General features: G+C 41.7%; 1 protein-coding gene across 1 annotated transcript; it reads left to right on the plus strand.

The window, feature by feature from the left end:
- Window positions 1-5,190: 5,190 nt before the first annotated feature.
- On the plus strand, window positions 5,191-6,117 carry LOC143638154 (olfactory receptor 7A17-like). Its single transcript, XM_077105710.1, has one exon. The coding sequence runs from the start codon at window positions 5,191-5,193 to the stop codon at window positions 6,115-6,117; it is 927 nt and encodes a 308-aa protein (XP_076961825.1).
- Window positions 6,118-25,427: the final 19,310 nt, after the last annotated feature.

Here is a 25,427-nt window from a genome sequence, read left to right on the forward strand (position 1 = left end):
TGGCCAAAATATAAATCCCAAAGTCATGACCCCAGTGACCTCATGCTTCCAGCCACACCCTACCTGCCCACAGTTACCACCCAGTAAATCCCTATCAGTGGATGAAAACACTGATTAGGTCAAGGCCCTCATAACCAAACCATTTCACCTCTGAATGTCTGTGCTGTTTAACACATCAGCTTCTGGGACACACCTCATATCTAAACCACAACAGTATTCATGCAAAAAAGTGAATATCTCAAAGAGACATCTGCACTTCTATATTTGTCACAGCATTCATTATTCAAAACAGCCAAGACATGGAATCTACCTAAGTACCTATCAACCAATGAATGAATAAAGAAAATACAGCACATGTACACAATGGAACAGGATTCAGTCATAAAAATAGATGAAGTCCTGTCCTGTGCAACAAAATAGATGGGACTAGAGGTCATGATGTTAAGAGAAATTAATTTCAATTTCATGGAACTAAAGATTCAAATGCTAGTGACCAGGGATGATGTGGTTTAGGGGAGGGAAATTTGAGAAAATGCTATCAAAGAATACATATTTCCATGAGATAGGAGGAATACATTCATGAGATCTACTGCACAACATAGTGACTACAATTAATAACATTGAATTTTGAACACCTAGGCTGTATTTATAGCTCCCTATCTCTTTGGACAAAGTACAGTTCATCCAACTCCAGGTGCAGCAACAACTCCTCAGTTTACAGACCCAAACTTTCTCTGGACATCACCAGTGTCTCCAGGAGACCTCACCCTGGTGGAGGACCACTGCCCTGGAGCAGAACAGGAACATTCTGAGTCAAGCTCATTCTTAACTCAAGTTGTAACTTTAGGCAGATCGCTTAACTTCTCTGAGCTCATTTCTGCAAAAGTAAAGTGGGTCCCTAATAGTACTGACTTCTTATAATGTACGTGTAGAAATTAAAAGAGATTACTCTTGTAATATTCTATCATCAATCCCAGGTGAATAAAAATATAAAATATCTCTTATAATTGCCAAAAGTTTCATAAATGAAGGAATCTATGAAAAATTTTTTGCTTCAAGAATGAAACTTCTATATGCTGTGTCAAAACCACCATGAAGCCAGGAGTTGTAGCTACTTATCACAAATTTTATTTAAAAAGCAAACACAGTTCTCTCCTTCTATGAAGGGGGAATAGCAATTTTTAAAAGATGTCAGGAGCAGTGTCCCCTTTACAAGGCAGTGATTAGGAGTTCTGAGGAATCTAGCAAATTCAGGTAACTCAGACTTTAGAGAGAATTTAAGTAAGGATTGGGCAAAAGTGTAAGGAGGTTAGACTTCTAGATGGAAGGGAAATTCATGGACAAAGAGTAATAAAGACCAGATTGAGCCAATTTCTATTCTTGTGTCTTGGTAACAGAGAACAATCAGGAATCTTTTTTTTCTGCTCAGACCAATATCCCACAGGGACATCAGGTACTACTCAGGGGTTGGGGTTAACAAGAGGAACTGCATGTACTTCATGAGAAGAGATAGGGAGCTATAAATAGAGCCTGGGATGCTGTCCCTCAGAGAGGCACTGGACAGAACCAGGTGGTTCTTTTGGTGTCTGAGGTCTGTTTAGGGGACCAGGGCTTCACTCCTTCTACTGCTTGTCCGTCTCCATCACCAACCAACCAGGGAGGAATCCAGACTTCCACCGAGTTCTTCTCTCTAGACAATCCATCCAGGTGAGCCTGAGACACTGACAGGTACTGTAGGAAAGGGTCAGCAAGGATGGAACCTGATAAAATGGACCAGAGGTCACTTGAGAACCAAGCCAGCTCATCCAAGAACTCAGAGACTCTGTTTCCTTACTGGACTAATTTCAGTTCATTCACTGTGTTAACAAGATAAGTGTCTTTTAGACTCTGCTGTGCATAGATCCTGTGGACAATTATGTAGTGAGCATAGAAGTCCAGTGGCGTGAGGATCATGAATAAGTGGTAGGAAGCAATCCCATAGAATTAGACCATAGCCAAGGAGATTGTCAATAAAGAAGTATAAGGGAGTATCAGGTTGGGGGAGAAGTGCAGTGAAGTGAGGGTATTATTTCTTTAATTTTTAACATGGAGTATATTTGAGCCTGTTTTCCGTATTCATTTCTAGTATCTGACTACTGCTTAGCTTACAAATACTATCTTACAACAACAGTTTTTGAGACATACATTGCACAATATCTTCTCTCATACTTGGCATTCACATGAAAAGAAGTTTCGATAGGTCAAAAGAACCAAAGGAACTTTATCTTATGTCTCCTTTTTCTTCTGCTGAAATTGAATATATTTTGGGGTGGGTTGTTTTTTCCTTCCTCTGCAATTCCAAGTTGTTTATGCAAAATGTTTGCTTGTATGAAAGTTGTTGTCATTGCTTTCTGTCATTCTTTTGAAGGAAAAAATTGGAGATTTTTTCTAAGTTTGCTGTTTACCATTTCTTTTACTTAGGTATTCAAATTTTGGGGGAAATGATATATAAACTTTGGTGTTATATAAACTTTGGTGAAATCTATCAGCCAGGCATATTGCAGACTCTTTTCCTCTATTGCTTTCTAAGTATGGAAAGTTCCTCTGCTTGACTAGTAGCCATCAATTACCTCCTGTGCCTTTTTCCATCTTCTTGCCTATGTTTTTCCTGATCACTGCCTTTCTGCCTTGGGTGGTTACTTCTATTTGGACGAGCAGCAATCATCTTCTGCAACCCTGTGGAATGTATATTTTTCACTCAACTGAAGCTTGCCTGCATCTTTCTCAGAGCTTACATTTTACACATAAAAGTTCCATTATGTTCATGGAGTTTCCCTTTCTGTATGATAGGTATAAATATTAATTCTTTTAGTTGAGGAATAAGTGAGATAATACATGTAATGGATGCAGCTCAATGCATGGTGAGACTCCTAAAGGGAGCTCTGAGAATGTTTCAATCACAGATGTGACTTAATTTCATTATTCTTGCCATTGTATCTGGGGTCATAAGCACATCTGGATGCATTTGTTTTATATAGGATGAGATAATATTGTTGGATATTATTTCTTCCAATGGTCCTAAAGAAGTACCTATTTTTATTATTTTATTTCCAAGGGTTTGCCAATGCAATGTTGACTCATGTTGATGGGATTACATTATTTATACTTCAGATCTTTTTATTAAAATTTATTTTAAATTTTCATCTCATTTAATGCAGTTGTTTTGAATTCATTTATTCACCTGTCATTCTTTATTCTGCAGACCTTTAACTTCAAAATCTTTTCTATGTGTTCTAATTTTTTTAACCCTTGTGAAAATAATGTAAGTGAACAAAGCAGGTAAGATTTTTGCTCATTTGCACCTTATATATTATGGTGACAAAGGAAGAGTGCAGGGTAATAAGTGCATCTGTGGTAGAACGTCCACAAGAGTACATCACAGGAAGAGGAGGTCGGAGGGCCATGGCAGGTGCAGAATTTTATAGAGATTCATATACAGTGGGCAGACCTCAGAGCCAGGGCCCTTGAGCTCATGTATTCCGAACTGTAAATAATCTTCCTACATGATGTTGAGTTCATTTTGCTTGTATTTTGTTGGGGATTTTTACATCTATGTTTATTAAGGATGTAAGCTTTTAGTTTTTTTTTGTACAGTTCTTGTCTGGCCTACATGTGACTATTATAACACAGCCATCTGAATCCTAAATAACTGAGAGATATTGGGAGGGATCCACAGGATGCCTTTAAAATCAAAATAATTCATGATTTAATGTGCATGATCTGTAAAGCTGTCAATCTCATGAATGCATGGGACAGTGCGGTGTCTGGGAGGGCAGGAAGGAATGTGTGGGCTGATTTAGTGGGTATATGGTCAGTGTTATATAAGATCATTCATTTCCAGACACCTGCCATGCAACACAGGGCCAGGTAGTAACAAATGACTCTAAACTTGAAGTCCTGCTATGAGGATAGATCTGGGGCTAATTGTTTTTACCACAGAAAACAACAAAACAAAATTAAAAAGCACTCTCTGGGAGGTGATGTGTGTGTGTCTATAGCACTGATTACATAAGAGGCACCAGGGCTCCGTGTGTCTGAACTCATCAGATTGTACATATTACATACACACAGCTCTTCAGATATAACTACCCTTCAGTAAATCTGCTTAAAACAGAAGATAAGGAACAACATGTGGACAAAGGACCCTCTGCATCTTGAAATCACAAACTTTCAGCAGTGTCAAGGAGGCCACCTCCTTCCTCCTTGTTCTCATGCTGGGTCCTTCCCCGATCTCCTCCTGTTTGTTCTGGTTGATAGCATGGCTTGGTTTTGAAAGAGCATCACCCACAGGACCTTTGCACTGCTCACTCCTCCAGACAGGCACACACCTCTGTGGACAATCTCATCAATCTATCTTGAGATCTCTACTTAAATATCATCTTATTCACCTGTCTTGCCTGTGCCCCATAAATAATAGCACTTCCATCCACTCTTTTTACCTGTCAATGATTTCTTTATGACAATTATTACCATCTGACATGTAATAGGATCATTTCCTTCTTGAAATACTTTTAATGTTGTGCCTTACAGCTGTACATAACAATGAGGTTCATTTTGACATAATCACACTTGCATGGAAAATAATTTGTTCCATTTCAGTTCCTCATCCCTTCTCCTTCCCCTTTCACCTTGCTGGACAACGCCAGCCTTACCCCCGTCTATTTATTGTTTTATAAATTGGTACATTATAGGTATATACAAATGTGGAATTCACCATACGTTTTTAATATTTTAACTGATAAAGTGAAACTCTATGGATTTAGGGTATGCTATGTGTTGTTTTAATACATGTAGACATTACATAAAGTTAAAATCTATCTGCTCAAATATGTATCATTTCTTTATGGTGAAAATTCTCAAAATCGTCCTGATTTTTATTCATTTCCTTACATACTTGTATTTCTTCTGCAAGAATATTTTATTTTAAAAGCTTACTGCCCAGAAAGTGCAAGGATTATGGTTGGACCCAACTTATATCCCATACTTTCAAAAAAGTGTAGTTCATAAAACTGTATAGTATATGATCCATTGGTAAAAAGTGGACAGGGACCGGAATTCCTAATTAGAGATGGCATGGGGGATGCTTTAAAGGGAACCAGATAGAAAAATTAGTGATGTTAATTTTCTCTTTCCTGGTGTCAATCAAAGCACATGGAAGCACAAAATGACACAAAAATTTCAGAATTTCTTCTTCTGGGAATTTCAGAGGAACCAGAACTACAGCCCCTCATCTTTGGGCTTTTCTTCTCCATGTACCTGGTCACAGTCACAGGGAATCTGCTTATCATCCTGGCCACCATTTCAGACCCCCACCTGCACACGCCCATGTACTTCTTCCTCTCCAACCTGTCCTTTGTGGACATCTGCTTCACCTCCACCACGGTCCCAAAGATGCTGGTGAACATCCAGATGCAAAGTAAAGTCATTACCTATGCAGGCTGCATTATACAGATTTACTTTTTTGCATTATTTGTAGGACTGGACAATTTCCTTCTGGCTGTGATGGCCTATGACCGGTTTGTGGCCATCTGCCACCCCCTGCACTACACGCTTATCATGAGCCCCAGGCTGTGTGGATTTCTGGTGCTGGCATCCTGGTTCACGAGTGCTCTCCATTCCTTATTGCACAGCTTAATGGTGCTGCGACTGTCCTTCAGCACAGGCTTGGAAATCCCCCACTTTTTCTGTGAACCTAATCAGGTAGTCCACCGAGCCTGTTCTGACACTTTCCTTAATGACCTGGTGATATATGTTGCAGCTGTGCTGCTGGCTGGTGGACCCCTCGGTGGTATCCTTTACTCCTACTCCAAGATCATATCCTCCATCTGTGCCATCTCATCAGCAGAGGGCAAGTACAGAGCCTTCTCCACCTGCGCATCTCACCTCTCCGTGGTCTCCTTATTCTATTGCACACTCCTGGGAGTGTATCTTAGTTCTTCCATTGCCCAAAATGCACACTCAAGTGCCACAGCCTCTGTGATGTACACTGTGGTCACCCCCATGCTGAACCCCTTCATCTATAGTCTGAGGAATAAGGATATCAAGAGTGCTCTGAAAATACTCTTTGAGAAACTATAAAAGCTCCCATTATCCTGGACCTTCAAAACTACTGCTGGTTGCAAGGTTTGAAGCCTCAGAGCAAGAAATTACAATATTTTCACCAGATTGTGGAATGAGACCTGTCTCCTATTTACTTTCTGGAATCTCCATTTCTTTTATTTTAACTTCTCCAAAAAAATGTATGTAAATCACCTTATGAGATTTCTGCTCTGACATCTACACAGCATTCACTGTTATTTGGTTGCACATTCCCTCAAATTTGTTTTCCATCATGGGTTGGAAAGATTGGAAAACCCCATTTATTTAATGGGACAACATGAATTTCTGAAGAATAATTTCTTTTAAGGACATAGATCATATCAAGTAAACTTTGGTTTGATTGTACGAAAATACTTTGTCATGTGCTGTGCTCCTCAGGTGGAAAAATCCCACACTTGACAATAAAGGTCACGTGCATACTTTTATCCTGGAGGAGAGGAAAGGATCAACAATTTTATCTTGGGGTCATCGTTAATTTGTATCTCACTGTTCTTGTCTGCTCTTCCTAAGAATGTGAGTTTTTAACCAATTTATTTATTTTTTTTTGTAACTGGCAGAAGCTTTTCTTCTCTTTATTGGGATTCTGTTTTCTTATGCAGCTTGGTTTCTGCTGTATCTACCGTTACCACGGGAAAAACCAGTTATGTAATCTCCATCTCCAAGAGAAGGATGCAACAGAAAGTAAATGAGAAATAATAGGTTAATTTATCTCACCTCAGAATCAGAGAGGACCTTAAATGTGATGAGATAGACTTGTACATTGCATATTGTATTGCTATGAAAATATGACTTTTCATACTGTAAACATAATCACTGAAGAGTAGAAGACTACTCTCCATGTGTAAGGGGGTTTTCTCACTGAATATCGGTGAGCAATTCTTATTTTCCATTTCTCCTTGAAAATTTCTAGTGCTGTCTAGAAAAAAAAGAATTCTCTGTTGTTCTAAGTGAACTATCCACAACTTTCTGAATTTTTTCACAACAACTAAAAGGGTAGTGAATGAGCAATATCAATATCATCCATTACATATGTCCTTCAAACTCAAGAATCATGTCAATCATCCCAACCAGAGCATAACTTGCAAACAATCCTGGATTCTTGCATAGTATTGTGATAGCAGGCTACAGCTATCAAAAACATGCATATACTTTTACTGAATCAAGCTCAGAATAAGTCCTCCCATCAGGTCCCATTTGAATAAAGCCATTACATGAAACTGTCAGCATTTAGAAATGTTTGTTATGCAACAATATCTAACCATCACAATAAACAAAGGAAAGAGAACAGAGGGCATTTATAATAATCAGATATTTCAATTTGGGGCATTCACCATAATCTTTAAAGACAACATTCACAGTTTTATGCTAAAGGTCAGGTAACACAGTTACAGGTTGCAAGGATGAGCACTTGGACACCTGTACTGGATTGTCATTCTATCATATCTACCTTCCACCAAGGAGTTCTTACCTAGGAAAGCTCACACACACACACACACACACACACACACACACACACACACAGAGAGAGAGATAGAGAGAGAGAGAGAGAAAGAGAGAGATTGAGAGACATTCACTAACATGGTTCTCACCTTGCCTACTTACTTGAATGGAGTGGCCAGAAAACTTCTGTGAAGGGGCAGATAATAAATGTCTTGAGCTTCACAGGCCAAATGGTCTCTCATACTGACTCAGCTCTGCCATGAGGGTGGCAGGCACCATAGACAACACACAGATGGGAAGGTGTGACTGACTCCAAATAAAACTTTACTTGTGGAGACCAAAAGTTAGACTTGATGCAAATCAAAACCACAGTGAGATGCATTTCACACCTCTTCAAATAAACATAGGAAAACTAATCATTTCACTGACAGAGAGAATCTGAAAAAGCAGATCTCATGGAAGCTGAAAGTGATTAGCAGGGTCTGGACAGGAGAGGCAAGAGGGATAAAGGGGAGAAGTTAGTCAATGGGTATGTTAGATGGTAGGAAGAATTCTGGTGTTCTGCTGCATATTAGGGTGACAAAAATTAATAGTATATCATATGTATTTTGTAAAAGCTGGAAGAAAAGATTTTGATCTCATCACAAAGAAATATAGATGTTGCAGGTGAAAATATGTAATTATCTTCATTAATCATTACACAAAGTCCACATTTATCCAATGTCATATTGTATACCCCCAAATATATACAATAATTGGTCAATAACAATAAAATTTAAAATTAAAAAAGTAATAAAAATTTTTAAAAGGAAGATAGCAATGTTGGTGAATTAATAATTTGTAATCCTCATCCATTATTCCTGGGAATGTAAATATTATAGCTACCGCAGAAAAGAGTTTGGCAACTTCTCAGGTTGACATAGAAGTGTCGTATTACCTAGCAATTCCACCTTGTGTGTATACACACAAAAGAAGGAAAAACAGGGTCTCAGAAAGACTTGATTACCAGTAGAAAAAGGTGAGAAAAAGGTGTCCATCAACAGACACCTGCATAAACACAACGCTTTGTACTCAGGACAGAAGGTCAGTCAGCCAGGAGCAGAAAGGACCTTCTGACACATGCCACAGCCTCAGTGGATTTGGAGGCACCTAAGATCACCTGGGGAGTGTGTTGCTCTCATGTGCAGAAAACAAACCACACTCCAAGTCAGAGTGCTTTCCTCAAGTGCAGACCTCAAGGTGTGTGGCTCTGACCCAGCTGTGTTTGCCCCAGGTGCGTCATCATTCTGGGAGGATGGCTGAGGAAAAGGTCCCCAAGTGAGAGGAGCCCACCATTCCAACACAGAAGAAGAGGAGGGTGTGGCAGAATCCCCCAGGCCGCTCACAGCTTCTTCCCATGGAGCAGGTCATGTCTGCCCACATCCTATCACCTGATGCAGGTCACGTTGACATTAGGCTTTTCCAGAGGAAGTGGAGAGTGACAGATGGAAACACAGGTTCAGATATGCCATGGACTCCCGTGATCACAGAGGCTGAGTGTTTCCACAATGGTGTCTGTGACTGGAGAGCCAGAGAAGCCAGTCGTGTGACTCAGTCCAAGAAGCCAGAGGCCTCAGAACCAGGGAGGCCAATGGTGCAGCAGCCAGTCCAGGAGGAGAGACGTCAGGACCCAGAGGGCTGCTGGGGCCAGTGCCAGAGTCTAGAGGCTCCAGAAACTGGAGTCAGATGTCCAGCAGCAGCAGCAGGAGAGAACATGCCTGTTCCCGAAGGAAGAACCAGCAGGGAGCTTCCCCTTGTTCTGTCTTCCTGTTCAGTGCAGGGGCAGACGTCTGGATGGAGTTGCTCCTGGGGAGGGAGATTCATCACTCTGTCCAGTGACTCAGTGACAATCATCCCTGGAAACACTCTCCCAGAGGCACAGAGAGCTAAAGATTTACCAATTCTCCTGGCATCCTTCAATCCACTCAAATAGACCCCAAAAATTAACCACTAACTTGTCCATGTCCAACGTCACACAGGAGGAACATGCATTCATATCAGGCAAGGCAGGGCCAAGACCCAAAGTCCTGGGTAGTGTTGGTCAGTCATCCTGCAGAATATGTGGGAGTGATGACTAATTGTAAAATATAAAACAAGTTCTCTGTGGGGCAGAATCAGAGAGGAAAGCATTTCTACTTCTGGTGGCATCAAAAAAAAGTTTATAAATTATCTTCTATGGATTTTCACCAGATGAGAAATAAGGGACAAATAATTTGATGCACCAAGAAATATCAGTTTTTTAGATCTTCCCAAGAGGAGAACATATTAAAACAACTTAAAAGAGTCTGAAAACCTTTACTGTGACTATTTGGACCATTCCTGAGTGGGTCAGAGGTGATGCCGATGAGTCCAACACAGCACAGGGTGGTGGACCAAGGCTCTGAGCTTCCTGCCTGGGTCCTGGGAGGAATGTCTCTGCACCACCTCTCCCCGTCTCCCAGGAGACACTCAATGATGAACTCACTTCCTGTGCCAGGAAACCCTTGTGATGTCACAGTGACCTGAGCCAATGAGGAGCAAGGTGATGGTCACAATGGCTGTTATCTGTGGGACATCTACTCTCCACAGGTCATTTCATGTGATCTTTAACCTATGAGTTAGTTAACACAGACACTCCATGAAGAAGGGGAGTCTACCAAATTTGTAGATAAGGCGCCAAGGACAACAAGTTTGATTTCCTATCACAAGGGAAGCCTTCAAGAGGCAAATGTCAACTTATTTAGGCAGAAGCCGAGCTACAGAGTCCAGTTCCTGACCACCTAAATTACAACTGAGGTGATGAAGGCCTTCATGGTGGAGAAGGCCTTGGAATGCCTGCACTTGACTCTGATGCTGTACAGTAGCCTCAGTGGTCAATAATGGGAAAACCAGATGGTGCAGCAATCCCATCAATGGAAATGTTCATCCAAAGGAAATGAAGTTAGCCTCAGAGACTTCTGCACTTCCATATTCACTTAGCCTTATTCAGGTAAGCAGATATGGAATCCACCTATGTCTGGATACATGGATGGAAGAATTAGACACCTTACGTATACTCAGGGGAGTATGGTTCAATCATAAAAATGGATGAAATTCTGTCAGCTGTGACAACACAGATGTAAATGGAAGTCCCCAGAGAAGTAAAAGTGAGACAGGAAGACAAATGCTGCATGATCTCACTCACCTGTGGAATCTAAAAACATTAATTTGATGGATATAAAAAAGTGAAATGTTGGTCACCAGGGACTGATGTGGTTTGTGGGATTGTGTGGAGAGATGTTGGTCAAAGAATCTGAGGTTCAGCTAGACAGGAGGAAGAGTTCAGGAGACCTACAACCTGGTGACCATAGTTAGCAACAGAATCTTTAACAGTGGTGAGTGGATATCTAGTGTCTCACCACAGAAATAATAACCACAGGAAGTGATGTGCATAATGATTAGCTGAATGCAGTCACTCCACAGTGCATGTGTTCTTGAAAACGTTCTGTTATAGGCCATTATCACGATTTAAAAAAGAAAAAAAAGAAGAAGAAGAAGAATGGTCCACCTACCATTCTTATAGCCTGACTGGCAACTCTTGGAAAAGCACAATCTCTGACCACACTAATCTGTCAATTCACAACCTGAATTTCAACCAGATCCCCAAGTGATTCATATTCACACTGAAGTTGGAAACATTCTGGTCAGAAAAGTGTTTCTCAAAGTCCCCACCATTGTCCCTCCCAGCCAGTGCTTGGTCAGTCCATGAATCTAGCAAAGTCAAGTAGCTTGGAAGAAATTGTAGCTAAGGATTGGGCAAAAATACTAAGGAGTGTAGATTTCTGGAAGTTGGAGGATTTTATGGAGAAAGAAAAACAAAGCCAGATTCACCTAATTGCCCTGATCTCTTGGGAATATAGAATAAGCAGGACTATTTTACTTTCTGCTCTGACCTGTTGAGAGCCACAGCAGAAGGTGCCTCAGCAAACTTCCAGCTGATTGGCTCACAGCAGCCCCAGCAAACTTCCAGTTGATTGGCTCACCTCTGCCCCAGCAACCAGCTGATTGGCTCCTCTGCAGTGATGCTCATTGGGCTGTTTCCCCACCCTTTTAGAACATGGAGCTGCTCATTGGGGGACTCTTTTGGCTCCGCCCACATGACCCAGCCAATCAGCCTCAAGAGTGGGAAGAGATTGGGGGAGGTGCTCACAGGGAGTGCCTGAGGTGGCAGTTGGGCTCTGAGGGAATTCCTGAAGAGCTTGTGTGGTGCAGCGTGTGTGTTCTAAAAATAAAGTTTTTTCCGGCTCATGAATTGTGCCCAGCCAGACTGTAGCATTTGGTGGCCCGTACAGGGAATGAACCTGCGACCTTGGCGTTATCAGCAATATCCCCCAGGAAAGTCAGGAGCTCAGGGGATGGAGTGACGAGAGGACTGTATCTAATGAGCAGAGAGGGAGCTACAAGGAGCCGCCCTGATGTTGTCCCTCAGAGTGTGCAATCACAGGCTGAGCAGGACCTGGTGGCTTGTTCTGGAGTTCTAAGTCTGGCTCGGGGTCCAGGGCTTCACTCCTCCTGCTGTCTTGTCTGGGGACAGAGCTTCAGTCTCCACCATCAACTTCCACATGGACTTCCACAAGGAGACCTTCTCAGAGACCCCATCCATGTGAGTCTGAGACCTGGTAGGTCCCGCAGGAAATGTTCAGCAAGAACAGAAGCTGACAACATGACCCACACAGCGCAGAGCTGAGAGAGCTGAGTGCTGACTTACCCATCTGCCACTGGTTAACATGTTAAAAAGAGAAACAACTCTCAGACTCGGCAATGCTTAGATCATTGCTGACAACTATATAATGGGAACAGAGTCCAATTGGACAAGACTGGGAAAGCTTATCAAGTATTTTCCATAAAATGAAAACATAACCAGGGAGCTCCCCATAGCAGGTTGGGCAAAATGAGTCTCAGGGGTGGTGGGGTGTGCAGTGAGGTGAGGGCATTTCTTTCTTTAATTTCAGTCTGGAGTGTATTCAAGCCACTTCCATATTCATTACAAAGGTGAGACTAATGGGCTGCTCACAAATACTGCCTTCAGGGGACACACATCTCATAGCATCCTCTCTCATGCTAGGTGGTCACATGAAATAAGTCTTACTTAATACGTTAGTGTAGAAAATTAAAAAGCTTTATTTTACAATTTTTATTGCAAAGGCTGAGTCTATTTTAACTCTGAGAAGAATTGGAAGTCGTTTTCCCTAAGATTGCTGTTTGCATTTAGTTCTTTTATATATGTATTGCCCTTTCGAGGGAGAACAAGTGAGTTAATAAATTTCCTGGGGCCAAACCTATGAGTTGGTCACATTGCTGACCCACCCCTCTATTGTTTTTTATACTAAAGTCCTTCTTCATTATCGGCAGTAATTAAGTCCCTTTTATACAATTTTGCATCTCATTTCTTATCTGTTCTTCCTTATTACTCCTTTTTGCTTTTGAGTTGGTTCTGTTTTTATGAGTAGCAATCACCCCCTGCCCTCTTGTGGAACATATTTCATTGCAGTCAAGTGAAGATCACCTGTATCTTTCTCATATGCACATTTTATACACAGGAGTTTCATTACATCTACAGAGATCCTCTCTCTGCACAGTTGGAATAGGCACCTGACCCCATGGGCTTCCTGCTGGCAATAGGTGGGAAGATGCAGGTAGCACTCCTGGCTCACGTGCATGGTGGGAACTCGTGAAGGGAGCGGTGGTGACGCTCTAACCTTGGTTTTTACTCACTCCATCGCTCCTGGCATTATGTCCAGTGTCCTAAGCACATTTGTACACACTTATGTTTTTACAGGATGAAATTGTAACTTTGGATACCACTTCACTGCTCCTAAAAAAAGTATTTTTTATTATTTATTTCCAGGTCTTTGTCAATCTTGAATTAGAGACTCATTGTGATAGTTATTTTAGTTCTTTTGATGAAAATTTTATATTAGATTTTCATTTATTTCATGTAATGAAGTTGATGTGCAACCAATTATTCACCTGATTATTCTTTTCTTATAGAAACTCTAAATTTATTAATTTTTTTCAATTAAACTGTCCACATTTGTGAAAACACAAAATGAAGAGAAAAGGTAGAATATCTTCTCCTTTGGACCTTAGATTATACTGGCAATGTAGACTACACAGAAACCAATGCATGTATGTTATAATGTCCTCAGGGATAAGTCCTCTGAGGAAAGATGGCAGAATATCAGGAGGGGGCAGGATTTTATGGAGAGTATTATAGATCAGGAGTAATTCAGTTCCTGTATTCCAAATTGTAATAATCCTCTTACCATGCCATTGAAAGTATTTTGCTTTTATTTTGTTGAAGTCTGTGCCTCTATGTTCATCAAGCACAACGGCCTGTAATCATTCTTTTTTGTTTAGTACTTATCTGGCTAAATTGAACTTGTTATAATACAGACTCCTGACCCTAACCAAGAGAGCGAAATGAGGAGGGACACATTTTGGTCCACAGGATATCTTTGAAAGTAGAAAAATGCATGATTCTACAGGCATGAGATTTCTAAAATTGTCACACACATACACAGAATAGAACGGTGGTGTCAGGGAGTGGAGCAGGGGAAATGTGGGCCTTGTGTTCATAGATGGAAAGTTAGAGTTATATACGGTGATTAATTTCCAGACAGCGGCTACACCATGTAGTACCAGGACTAATGATGTAATATTGTGCATATGACAATGTCCTGGTAGGGTAGACCTTAGGGTAAAAGGTCTTGCCAAAGTAAAAAAATCAATAAAACAAGAAACAATAGGGACCCAGGGACACTCTTGGAGGTGATGATTACATCTATGTGTTGAAGGGACAGCCAGAGTTCACAGGTGTCTAAAGTCATCCTCTCGTCCACATAAAATATGTGCCGCTCCTCAGGGGTCAGCCACCTCAGGAAAGCCACCTCCAGCAACTGTCAGGAGAGAGCAGGGGAACAAAGGCCCCTCCTGAGAATCTCCGCATCTCCACAGAAGCCAGGAGGCAGCTCCTTCCCCTGTGGCTTCCTTTGAAATGAGAATGTGCACAGTAGGCACTGTCCTCAGGACCCTGTACCGCTCACCCTCCTGCCAGGCCCAGGTCTCTGCAGACCACCTCAGGGCGCCTTCCTCTCTTGCAGGCCTCTGCTCAAGTGCCACCTTTGACCCCTCCTGCCCCCCCCAAAGAACAGCCCCTCTATCTCCTTCCCTTCTGATCTGTCCTAGTTGGATTCATATTGACTAGACCATGTGTCATTATGAGGATGTTTCTTTTTAATTTTAACCATTACATAACCCTTACACATATGCATATTGTGCCTTGTGATGTGCTAATCTAGGTACACTCTATGTTTAAATCTAGCTCCTCAACAGGTATCAGCACTTTATGGAGAAAACATTAGAAACTCTCTTCTACAGCTACTTTATTTAAAAAAAATTATAGTTGTATTTGGACACAATACCTTTATTTATTTATTTTAATGTGGTCCTGAGGATCAAACCCAGGGCCTCATTCATGCTTGGTGAACACTCTATCACTGAGTGCTCTATCTCCAGCCCAAGAGCTGCTGTTTTTAATAATTGTCTACATACATTTGTTGTCCATAATGAAAACTTAGGGTCTTCTATTTTTCATCGCCCTGTGCCCATTGCAGAGCCAGTGCCAGGAACAGGATCAGAACTCAAGGCCCCTTCCTCAGGGACATGGAAGGACTGTTCATTGGTAGAATACAAACCATGCTGAGGAAAAGGCAGAGAAGGACTGAAACTACTAAATAGGAATAAATCAGCTTGTTAGGGAACAAATCTACTAACTAGAAAAGGCACCGGGGTCACCCTAAAAGGGATTAGTTACAAAAACTACTCATGTTCAATTTTTTCTCTTCACAGCACATGGAATCAAAGAATTTCACAATTTCTTCTTTTGGGACTTGCAGAGGACCCAGAACTGCAGCCCCTCATTTTTTGGCCTTTTCCTCTCCATGTGCCTGGCCAATGTGCTGGGGAACCTGCTCATCATCCTGGCCACCATCTCAGACTCCCACCTGCACACGCCCATGTACTTCTTCCTCTCCAACCTGTCCTTTGTGGACATCTGCTTCACCTCCACCACTGTCCCCAAGATGCTGGTGAACATCCAGACACAGAGCAAGGCCACAACGTATGCAGGCTGCATCGTGCAGATTTACTTTTTTACATTGTTTGTAGGGTTGGAGAACTTCCTCCTGGCTGTGATGGCCTATGATCGGTATGTGGCCGTCTGTCACCCCCTGCACTACATGGTCATCATGAAACCCAGGCTCTGTGGACTGCTGGTTTGGGTTTCCTGGATCACAAGTGCTCTCAATTCCTTGTTACAAAGTTTAATGATGTTGTGACTGTCCTTCTGCACAGATGTGGAAATATCACACTTTTTTTTGTGAACCTAATCAGTTGGTTTAATCTTTCCTATTCTGACACTTTCTTGAATAATATGGTGCTCTATCTTGTGGCAGGGCTGCTGGGAGGTGGCCCCCTCACTGGCATCCTGTACTCCTACTTCAAGATCATTTCCTCCATCTGTGCAATCTCATCAGCTCAGGGCAAGTACAAAGCCTTCTCCACCTGTGTTCTCACTTTTCCGTGGTCTCCTTATTCTATTGCACACTCCTGGAAATGTACCTTAGTTCTTTTATTGCACAAAATGCACACTCAAGTGCCAAAGCCTCAGTGATGTACCCTGTGGTCACTCCCATGTTGAACCCCTTCATCTACAGTCTGAGGAATAAAGACATCAAGAGCGCTCTGAGAAGACTCTTTTGTGAAGAAATTATTAAAGAGCCCATGTTGGTGGGTCTTTAAAAATTGCTTTTGATCACAGGGCTCAAAGCCTCACAGTAAAAAATTATGAATTTTTTTTGTTATAATTTTGAAATATGACTTGTTTCTTTTATCCATTTCCTGGAATTTCTCTTTCTTCGCTTTCAACTTCTCTTTGAGAGTTATAAAACACAGATGCTAAGCTTCTACTCCCTCTGAGATCTGAGCAGTCTTCCTCTTTATCATCTACAGACTTCCTCAAAGTATTTTCAATCCTGAATTAGAGATATTGGAAATTCACACTTATCCCATGGGACGACATAAATTTCTGAAAATCATTTTTTTTCTCAAATGATGGGTCATACCAAGTGACTTTTCTTTTGTTGATAATAAAACACACTAATCTGCTGTCCTCCATGTATAAACAATGCATTTGACAGTTAAGATGGCCTGTGTAATAATCCTATACTGGAGGGAATCCCACAGCATGGCTTTGCCCTGTGGGTCCCTCATGCCTCGGTGCATCCCCATCTCAGCTGCTCTTCCTGATGAGGCAGATTCTAACAGACCAGTGAGCTTCATGGCTGAGCTTTGGCTTTTCTTCTCACCATTGGGATTCTTTTCTCTTGCCCAGCATGGTGTCCACAGTCTCTAACATAATCACTGGCAAAGCTTATTTTCAAATACATGTCTCTACTTGAAGTCTAGATGCAAAGAAAAACTTAAAATGAAAGTTTGGTTACTTTGGCCTCAGAATCAGAGAGGACGTTAAATATGCGATGAACTTCTACATTACACATTGCATTACCTTGTAAATATGTCTTTTCATGCTGCAATTATAATCACTGAAGTGGGGAAGGTTGGTGTTCGTGTGTCAGGGGTTTGTTTACTGAGGACTGGTCAGCATTTTTTAGGTTGTGTTATTGAGTCACTGATGTGTCTCTGCTTAAAAATGTCCAGTGCTGCCTAGAAATATTAATCCTTCCATTGTTCCAAGTAAAATATTCCTCCCCTTTCTGAATTTTGCCACAGCACTATAAGGGTAGTAAATGAGCAATATCCATATCCTCCTCCATTATGTGTGTCTTCAGGCTCAGAATGACTTCAGTCCTCAAGATCAAAGGATGACTCACAAGGGAGATGAATTCCTTTCCTTCATGTGATTCCAAGCCATGGGATCTCCTGAAAACATGAATGTTCTTTTCCTGAGCCGGAATTAGAAAACCAGATTGTCCGATTTGTTGAAAAAAAATCCTTATTAGACCATTTGCATTGAGGACTGCTTGTTCTGCAGCAATAGCTAGCTATTACAAAAACTAAAGGAAATAGAACTGAGGACAATTTTAATAATCTCCCAGTGTGTATTTTTTATTTGTTCTTATTTTAAAGACAATATTCACAGTTGAATACAAAAGGTGGGGTAAAATAGTCAGAAGTTGCAGGGGTGAGGTCTTAGACACCTGGGGCACCTGTCCTTCTGTCCATCACATCCTCCACCCACCAAGCCACCAAGCAGCTCTGACTAGGGAAGTGCTCTCTCTCTCTCTCTCTCTCTCTCTCTCTCACACACACACACACACACACACACACACACACACATTCACTAACATGGTTCTCACTCTGTCTAGTTACTTGAAAGGAGTGGCCACCAAATTTCTGTGAAGGGAAAAATAGTAAATGTCTTAGGCTTCACAGACCAGATGGTCCCTCACAGTGACACTGCTCTGCAACAGGCGTGGCAGCCATCATAGGTAACACACAAATGAGCAGGTGTGACTGTCTCCCAATAAAACCTGACTTATGGAGACCAAAATTTGAATTTGATGCAAAATCACAATGAGATACTATTAACATTTCTTAAAATGAATCTAAAATAGCTGATTTCTTGGAAGTGGAGAGTAGAGTAACTGTTACCACTGATTGGATAGGGGAATAGAAAAGGGTAATGGAGAAAGGTTGGACAATAGGCACAAAGGTACAGGCAGACAGGAGGAATGCACTCTCTTGTTCTATTGCATATGAAGGTGACTAAACAACAAAATCATGCTCTATATGTGTAATAAGGATTGTAATGCATTCCACTGTTGTCATGTATTTAAAAAATAATAAAATAAATAAAAAAATATATAAAAAGATTGCTAGATGAGAGGATTTTGGATGATCTCAGCACAAAGATATGATACTTATTTAAGGTGATGGATAGGCCAATAGCCTTGAATTGATCACTACATAATGTATACATATATCAAAATATCATTTTGTGACTCATAATTACATAAAATTATCATCAATCAAAAATAGACTAATAATTCAAAAGTAACATAAATTTTTAGGAAGAAAATGATAATGTTGATGTGAAGGGGGAGAACCAGGAATCCGCACATATTACCACCAGGAATGGAGAATGGCTCCACTACTGGGGAAAACACTTTGGCAGTTCCTGAAAAGCTAAACACAGAATTATCTTACACCCAACAACTCCACCCCATCAAAGAATGGAAAACAGGGACTCAAATAGACACTGGTACATCAATGTCCACAGCAGCAATATTTGCAGTAACCAAAAATGGGGGAAGACAGTGTCCACCAACAGACACTGGCACGAATATGGTGTGTGCTCATCACAGATCATTCAGCCAGGGAAAGAATCTACGTGCTGACACTTGCTGCAAGGATGAATTCTGCAAGCATTAAACTAAATAATAAACTAAAACAAAAGGACACATCTAGTGGGATTCCCCTCATATGAAATAGCTAAAATATGCAAATTTGTAGAGATAGGGAGTAGATGGGAACTGAGCCGGGGCTGAGGTGGGAAGTGAAGAGCTCTTTCTCAATAATAGTCACAGAGTCTGTGTAATGATAACTTTTGGAAACCGTAGTAATTGTGAATATATTTCATTCCACTACAATTAACATGGCAAATTTTATTTTATTTGTTTATGTTGTACGTCTTAATCACAGAAAAAACAAATAATTACTCAATTTTAGTTTCATACAATTTTCAAGTGTCACAGTTACTGCTCTTGCTTTAATTTTTTTTCAGCCACTTGAAAACATAAAACCCACTCATGTCACATTTCAAGACAGGGGCAAATGGGTTTGGCCTGTGGACCGTTGCTTCCCAGCTCCTCCTCCAAGTTGCTTGGAGACTAGAGTGTGCCATCCCAGAGGCGTTTCTGATCTGGTCGGCTCCTGGGTACATGGTATGGGGGAAGGTGTGGGGTGTAAGGTTGGGGAGGATGACTGGAGGCAAGGCCCGAATGGAGCTGGGATATGGGGTGACCCAGTCCTTCATGTCCCTAGCTGTGGAGGAGTGCTGCTCTGTGCAATGTCAGGGTCACAACTCCACCTGCTGTGTCAATATGAAGGGCAGCCAGAGATGCCACCATTGTCATGGACAGGTGGCTGTGTACAGGCCCCTGATTGGCTAATGTCCATGATTTATGAAGGTGTATGACCCTGACACACAAGCATGTGTGCATTGATATACACACACGTGTGCTCACAGATACGCACACATACACTCTGCTCATGGGTATACATGGGAGCACACTTTATGTGAGAAAACAGAAGCCTACATGGGCACACACATGCACGAGCAAACAAAAGGCAGGCATATGCAAGCATGGGAGCATGCATGCTCACACTCACGTGTGCACACACAACCACACACACCAATGTGTGCTTCTGCTGCTTTTCCCCACAGAGGTCCCTACTCTACACCACCTTCTGGAGGCAACAGCCAGTGAGTGGAAGCCACAGCAGAAGCTCAGGGCAGAGAAGGACTCTCACCAACACCATCTGCTCCGCTCTCTGCCCCAAGGTCTGCATCTCTGGCTCTGACTCCCTCATTTCTCCTCTACCCCATGTTCCTCCCACTTCTTTGACAAAGCCCAGAGTTGTTCTGAGACTTCCTGATGCTCAGCCAGTAACTAAACGTTGGGTGACAGTGCAAAGGAGGTGAGACTTCAGGAAGGCAGGAAGCTTCGTGGACAAGCAGCAATAGAGGCTAGCTCCACCTGAGTTCTAACCTGGTCTCGTGCAAACAGGGAAAGAGCAGGAAAATTTTCCTCTCTGCTCAGACCAATATCCCACTGGGAAATCAATGCTCAGGGATTGAAGGATCCAGAGGAGATTCACCTAATGAGCAGGAGAGGGAACTGTCAGCAGAGCCTCTGATGCTGTCACCCAGAGGGTGCTCTTGGGCTGGATGGGGACTTTGTGGTCTGTTTGGGGGTCCTTAATCAAGCTAGGGATCAAAGGCTTCACTCCTTCTTGCTTGTCTGAGGACAGCGTTTCAGTATCAATGCACCAGGCTAGAATCCAGACTCCCACCCATGGACCTTCTTTTCAGAGACCCCATCCAGGCGAGTATGAGACCCCAGTAGATACTGCAGGGAAGGTTCAGCAAGAATGAAAGTTAGCAGAGTTTCCCTAAGGTCACCTGGACCAAGCCAGCCTAGCTGAGACATCCCTGTCATTGTGTGCTTGACTACTTAGCAATTTGTTTAATGTGTTAAAATTATACTGGTTTTTAGAAGCTACAAGGCATGGATCATGGTTGACAATTATATATTGGGAATAGAAGTCTAATTGGATCAGACTCGACAAAGAAGTGTAATGTATTTTCCATGAAATTAGAACATATCCAAAGGAGTTTTACATTATAGAGATCAGATTATTGGACTGCTGACAAATGCCATTTTGCAACACAGCCCACAGATGAACATTCCACAGTATCTACAGTCTTTCTGGGTTTTCACAGGAGCAACGTAACTTATTCACTAGGTCAAAGGGGAAACTACATTGCTTTACATTGCAACACTGATGAGGTTGGATATATTTTGTGTGTATTGGCCAATCTCCTTCTCTGCAATTCCATATTGTTTGTGCAACTTCTTTTTTTTAGTTTATTGATTTTATTTTATTTTACTTTTTTAAACACACGACAGCAGAATGCATTACAGTTCTTATTAAAAAAAATACTCTTTGAGAACCATTTCTTTCTCTTCTCATCCAGTAGGTGGATTGCCTCATCCAGTAGGTGTCTCCACCCTCAGGAGGGTGTAGGTAACCTTGGTGTGAAGACTGGACCTGGTGTGGAGCATCTGGAAGTGGGGAGAAAATTGCACCTCATGGGTCTTTTTTTGTGACCACTGGTCTGACATGATGCCCCGGTATCCTCTCCCTCTATTGCCTGGAGATTTCCCAGATCCTGGTCTCTCTGTTATGCTCCAGACTTTAGTCCCCTCCCCTTTCTTACTTATCAGGTCCCAACTGTGGGTCTTCTCACTCCCAGGCTCACACCAGGAGGTGGCACCCTGTTTGCACTGCACTCCTGTCCGGCTGAGAGCTGTTCATGTGTTGGGTGGTCACTGTGCCCAGTTATGGCTGCTGGGGGCGGGAATTGGAAATCAGGTACCTGCTCAAATGGTGATCCAATCTGATAGCCACACCCACCACAAAATGGTGAGGAAGGTTTTCCAAGTTGGAGTCCGTCTGCTTCCAGTGCTGGGTGTCTGGGGTGGGGGGAACTGGGCGATGGCCTTGTGCTATGGGTAGGTAGCCGCTGAGTGACCTGCATGGGAGCAGCACACTCTGGAGCTCTGCGGAAGTGCCAGTAGGTGGTTCTGCTAAGCCGCTTGTGAGCCATGTGTGAGCTAGAACTGCGGGCTTTGTGTCCAGAGTCCAGAGACTTACTCAGGCCCAGAGGCTCTGATTTCTGCACAGGTGGTTCAGCGCTGTTGATTTCTGTGAAAACCCACTGTACAGGGGTCCTCTCACACTCTCTGAGATGTTGTATTCAGTCTAAGTAAGACCTTGTGGAGAAGCTGCCTGTCTGCCTTCTTGGTTTCATGCCATGGAGCAGCCAGAAACAGGACCTCCTCTGTTCCGCCATCTTGGATCTCCTGTTTGTGCAAGTTTTTTTTATTTTTTTTCTTTTTTTTTCTGGTGGGAGCAGAACCGAGTGTTGTAACTTTTGATTTTGTTATTTCACAGGATTCATTGGTTTTCCACTGTTTGCCATTTACAATTTCATTATTTTATAAATTATAGATATATTTGGGGGAGGGGGCATGTGAGAGTTTATAAACCTTTTGTGGTCAAACCTACATCAGTCACATCCCTCCAGAGCTTTTTAAATCTAGGCAGTTCCTCTGCACAGCTTTTGGTAGTCAATTGCCTCTTTTGCTTTTTGCTACCTTATTGCATGTTTTTCCTTATTGCTTTCTGGGATTGATACAATTTATATAAATAGCAAACAACTCCTGCCACATGATGGAACCTACTTTTTTTTCATTCAACTAAAGATCACCCACATCTTTCTCATGAGCATACTTTTATCCATAGAAGCTTTACTGTATTTATGGAGATTCCCTGTCTATACAACAGGTGTAAATAATTGGCGTCATAGGACTCCTATGAGGAACAATGAGAAGATGTATGCAATGTGTTTAGCTCTCACATGTGGTGAGAACTCGGAAAGGAATTCAAGAGTTCTTATCATGGTTGAGACTTAATTTCATCATTCTTGACATCATGTCCAGAGACATAAGCTCTTTTAAATCCATTTATGTTTATATAGGATGAAATGATAATATGGGTGCTTCTTTCACTGCTCCTAAGTATCTGTTTTTATTATTATATTTCTAGGTCTTTGCCAATTCAATCTTGAATTAGATGCTCATGTTGATAGAATAAGATTATTATTATTTGGGGCCTTTTGTTGAGAATTTACTTGAAATTTTATTTCAATTTCATTCAATGCAGTTATTTGGAACCCCTTTAAATACTCATTCTTTTTTAAAAAATATCTTTATTTTATTTATTGTTATGTGGTGCTGAGGATTGAACCCAGCACCTCACACATGCTAGGCAAATGCTCTACCACTGAGCAATCACCCCAGCCCCAAATACTTAGTCATTCTTTCCAGTGTATAAACTAACTTGTTTCAATATTTTCTGCATTTTCTAACATTTTTTCACCTTTGTAAAAACACATAAAGAAAGCAGGTAAGATCTCTACTCCTGTGGATCTTACATTGTAATGGCAAAGTGTCTGTGAGACAACATCCACAAGGATAAATCACATGAAGTGGACAGAGTGTCTTGAGGGGGACAAGATGCTATGGAGGTTATAGAGAGTGGTCTTCAGAGCTGTGGTTCTTGAGCTCATGTATTCTCAGTTGGGAACCATCCAACATTTCAAGGTGCTGTTGAATTCATCTTGCGAATATTTTGTTGAGGGTATTTTTATTTATGTTCATGAAGAACATCAGCCTGCAATTTTTCTTTCTTTCTTTTTTCCAGATCATCACTTTTAAATACAGATGCCTGAAACAAACAAAGGAATCCATTTGGGTATAGGGATGCCTTTGAAATCAAATATCATATGATTCCACATAAACAAGAAGCCTAAAGTGACCAAGCTCATCGAGCACAGAGCAGAAGGGTGTTGGGGGAGTGTGGGAGGGAACATTTGCTTCTTCATTGGGTGTAAAGTTGATTATATAAGACATTTAATTTCTAGATACCTGATTACAACATAGTGCCTGGCACTAGCAAATGATATTGAAAACATTCCATGCGGACAGAACTGGTGTTAATTGTTGTTACCACAGACAAAGACAAAGCAAAAACCAAAACAAAACAAAACTCGGGAAGGGATGGATGTGTCTAGGGCATTGATTGCGTGGGAGCACCAGGCTCTGTACATGTCTGAACTCATCAGATTGTGCACATGACATATGTGCAGTCCTTCAACTATAACTAGGTCTCAGGGAAGCTGCTTAAAACTAAAGTTTAAGGGACGACTTGTTTCCTCCATCTGTGAGATCTCATCAGCTCAGGGGAGGTATAAAGCATCCACCTGTGTATCTCACCTCTCTGTGGTCCCCTTATTTTATTGTACTATTCCAAGTGTGCACCTTAGTTCTACTGTGACCCAAAACTCACACTCAAGTGCAAGAGCCTTGGTGACATACACTGTGGTCACCCCCATGCTGAACCCCTTCATCTACAGTCTGAGGAATAAGGACATCAAGAGCGCTCTGAAAATATTATCAGATAAACTATATAAGCATCCACTGTCCTGAGACTGAAAAATTGCTGTTGACTGCAGAGTTTGAAGCCTCAGACCGAGAAATGGCCAGTTCATTCAGAAGGTGGAAGTAGAACTTGTTCCTTCTGTTTATTTTCTTGAGTTTCCTTTCTTTGGTTTCAACTCCTCTACAACAGTTTCATAACTCACTTTGTGAAGCTTTCTGCTCTTTGACATCCTAACTGTGTTCACCTTTGTCTCTTTCATACTTTCTCAAAGTTATTTTCAATTGTGGATTGAAAATATTGGAAATTTCCGTTTATCTCATATGACAACTTGCATTTTTTAAAGAATAATCTCTTCTCAAAGGCCAGGGAACACACGAGTAAGTTTTCTTTCATTTTCACTCAAAAGCACATACATGTGTTGAACTCCTTCTGTGAAGAAGATGCCAACCTCTTTATATAGATTGAGGCTCCATTGGCCTCCATATAGAAATGCACACATGCAGTGTTTGCTTCTGGCTGGCTTCTTTCATGTAACCCAAGAACCTGTCCCCTTCATTGTGTTGTAAATGACCGGATTTCATTCTTCTTGAAGGCTGAAGAGCACTTAACTATGGATATACCTCATTTCCGTTTTCCATGCATTTACAGATGGGAAGCTCAGCTGCTTCCATACCCTGACTACTGTGAAGACTGCCTCAGGAAAGGTGGGGAGTGCAGCTACATCTTTGGGTGTTGAGTTCACTCCCTCTCTTGCTTTATTACCCAGATCTACCTCCATGAGTCTGGATTATTTTTCTGCCTCAAAGCCTCTTAGTACACCTGCCCATGTGTAGTTTTTGTGGCTAAGACTCTCTCTTCTTTCTCTTCAACCATCTCCTAATTTTTGTTCTATTCAACTAAAATTCACAGAGGACAAACTCCTTACCAGGAACTGGGCTGGACATCACAGTTTTCAGGCACAGATGAGATTGGGTTCTGAA

The sequence above is a fragment of the Callospermophilus lateralis genome, chromosome 1, assembly GCF_048772815.1.
Source record: "Callospermophilus lateralis isolate mCalLat2 chromosome 1, mCalLat2.hap1, whole genome shotgun sequence".
In the NCBI taxonomy this organism is placed as follows: domain Eukaryota; kingdom Metazoa; phylum Chordata; class Mammalia; order Rodentia; family Sciuridae; genus Callospermophilus; species Callospermophilus lateralis.

Bases quoted from the DNA above. Each gene is read 5' to 3' on its own strand.
- LOC143638154 (XM_077105710.1), top strand. From the start codon at position 5,191: ATGGAAGCACAAAATGACACAAAAATTTCAGAATTTCTTCTTCTGGGA.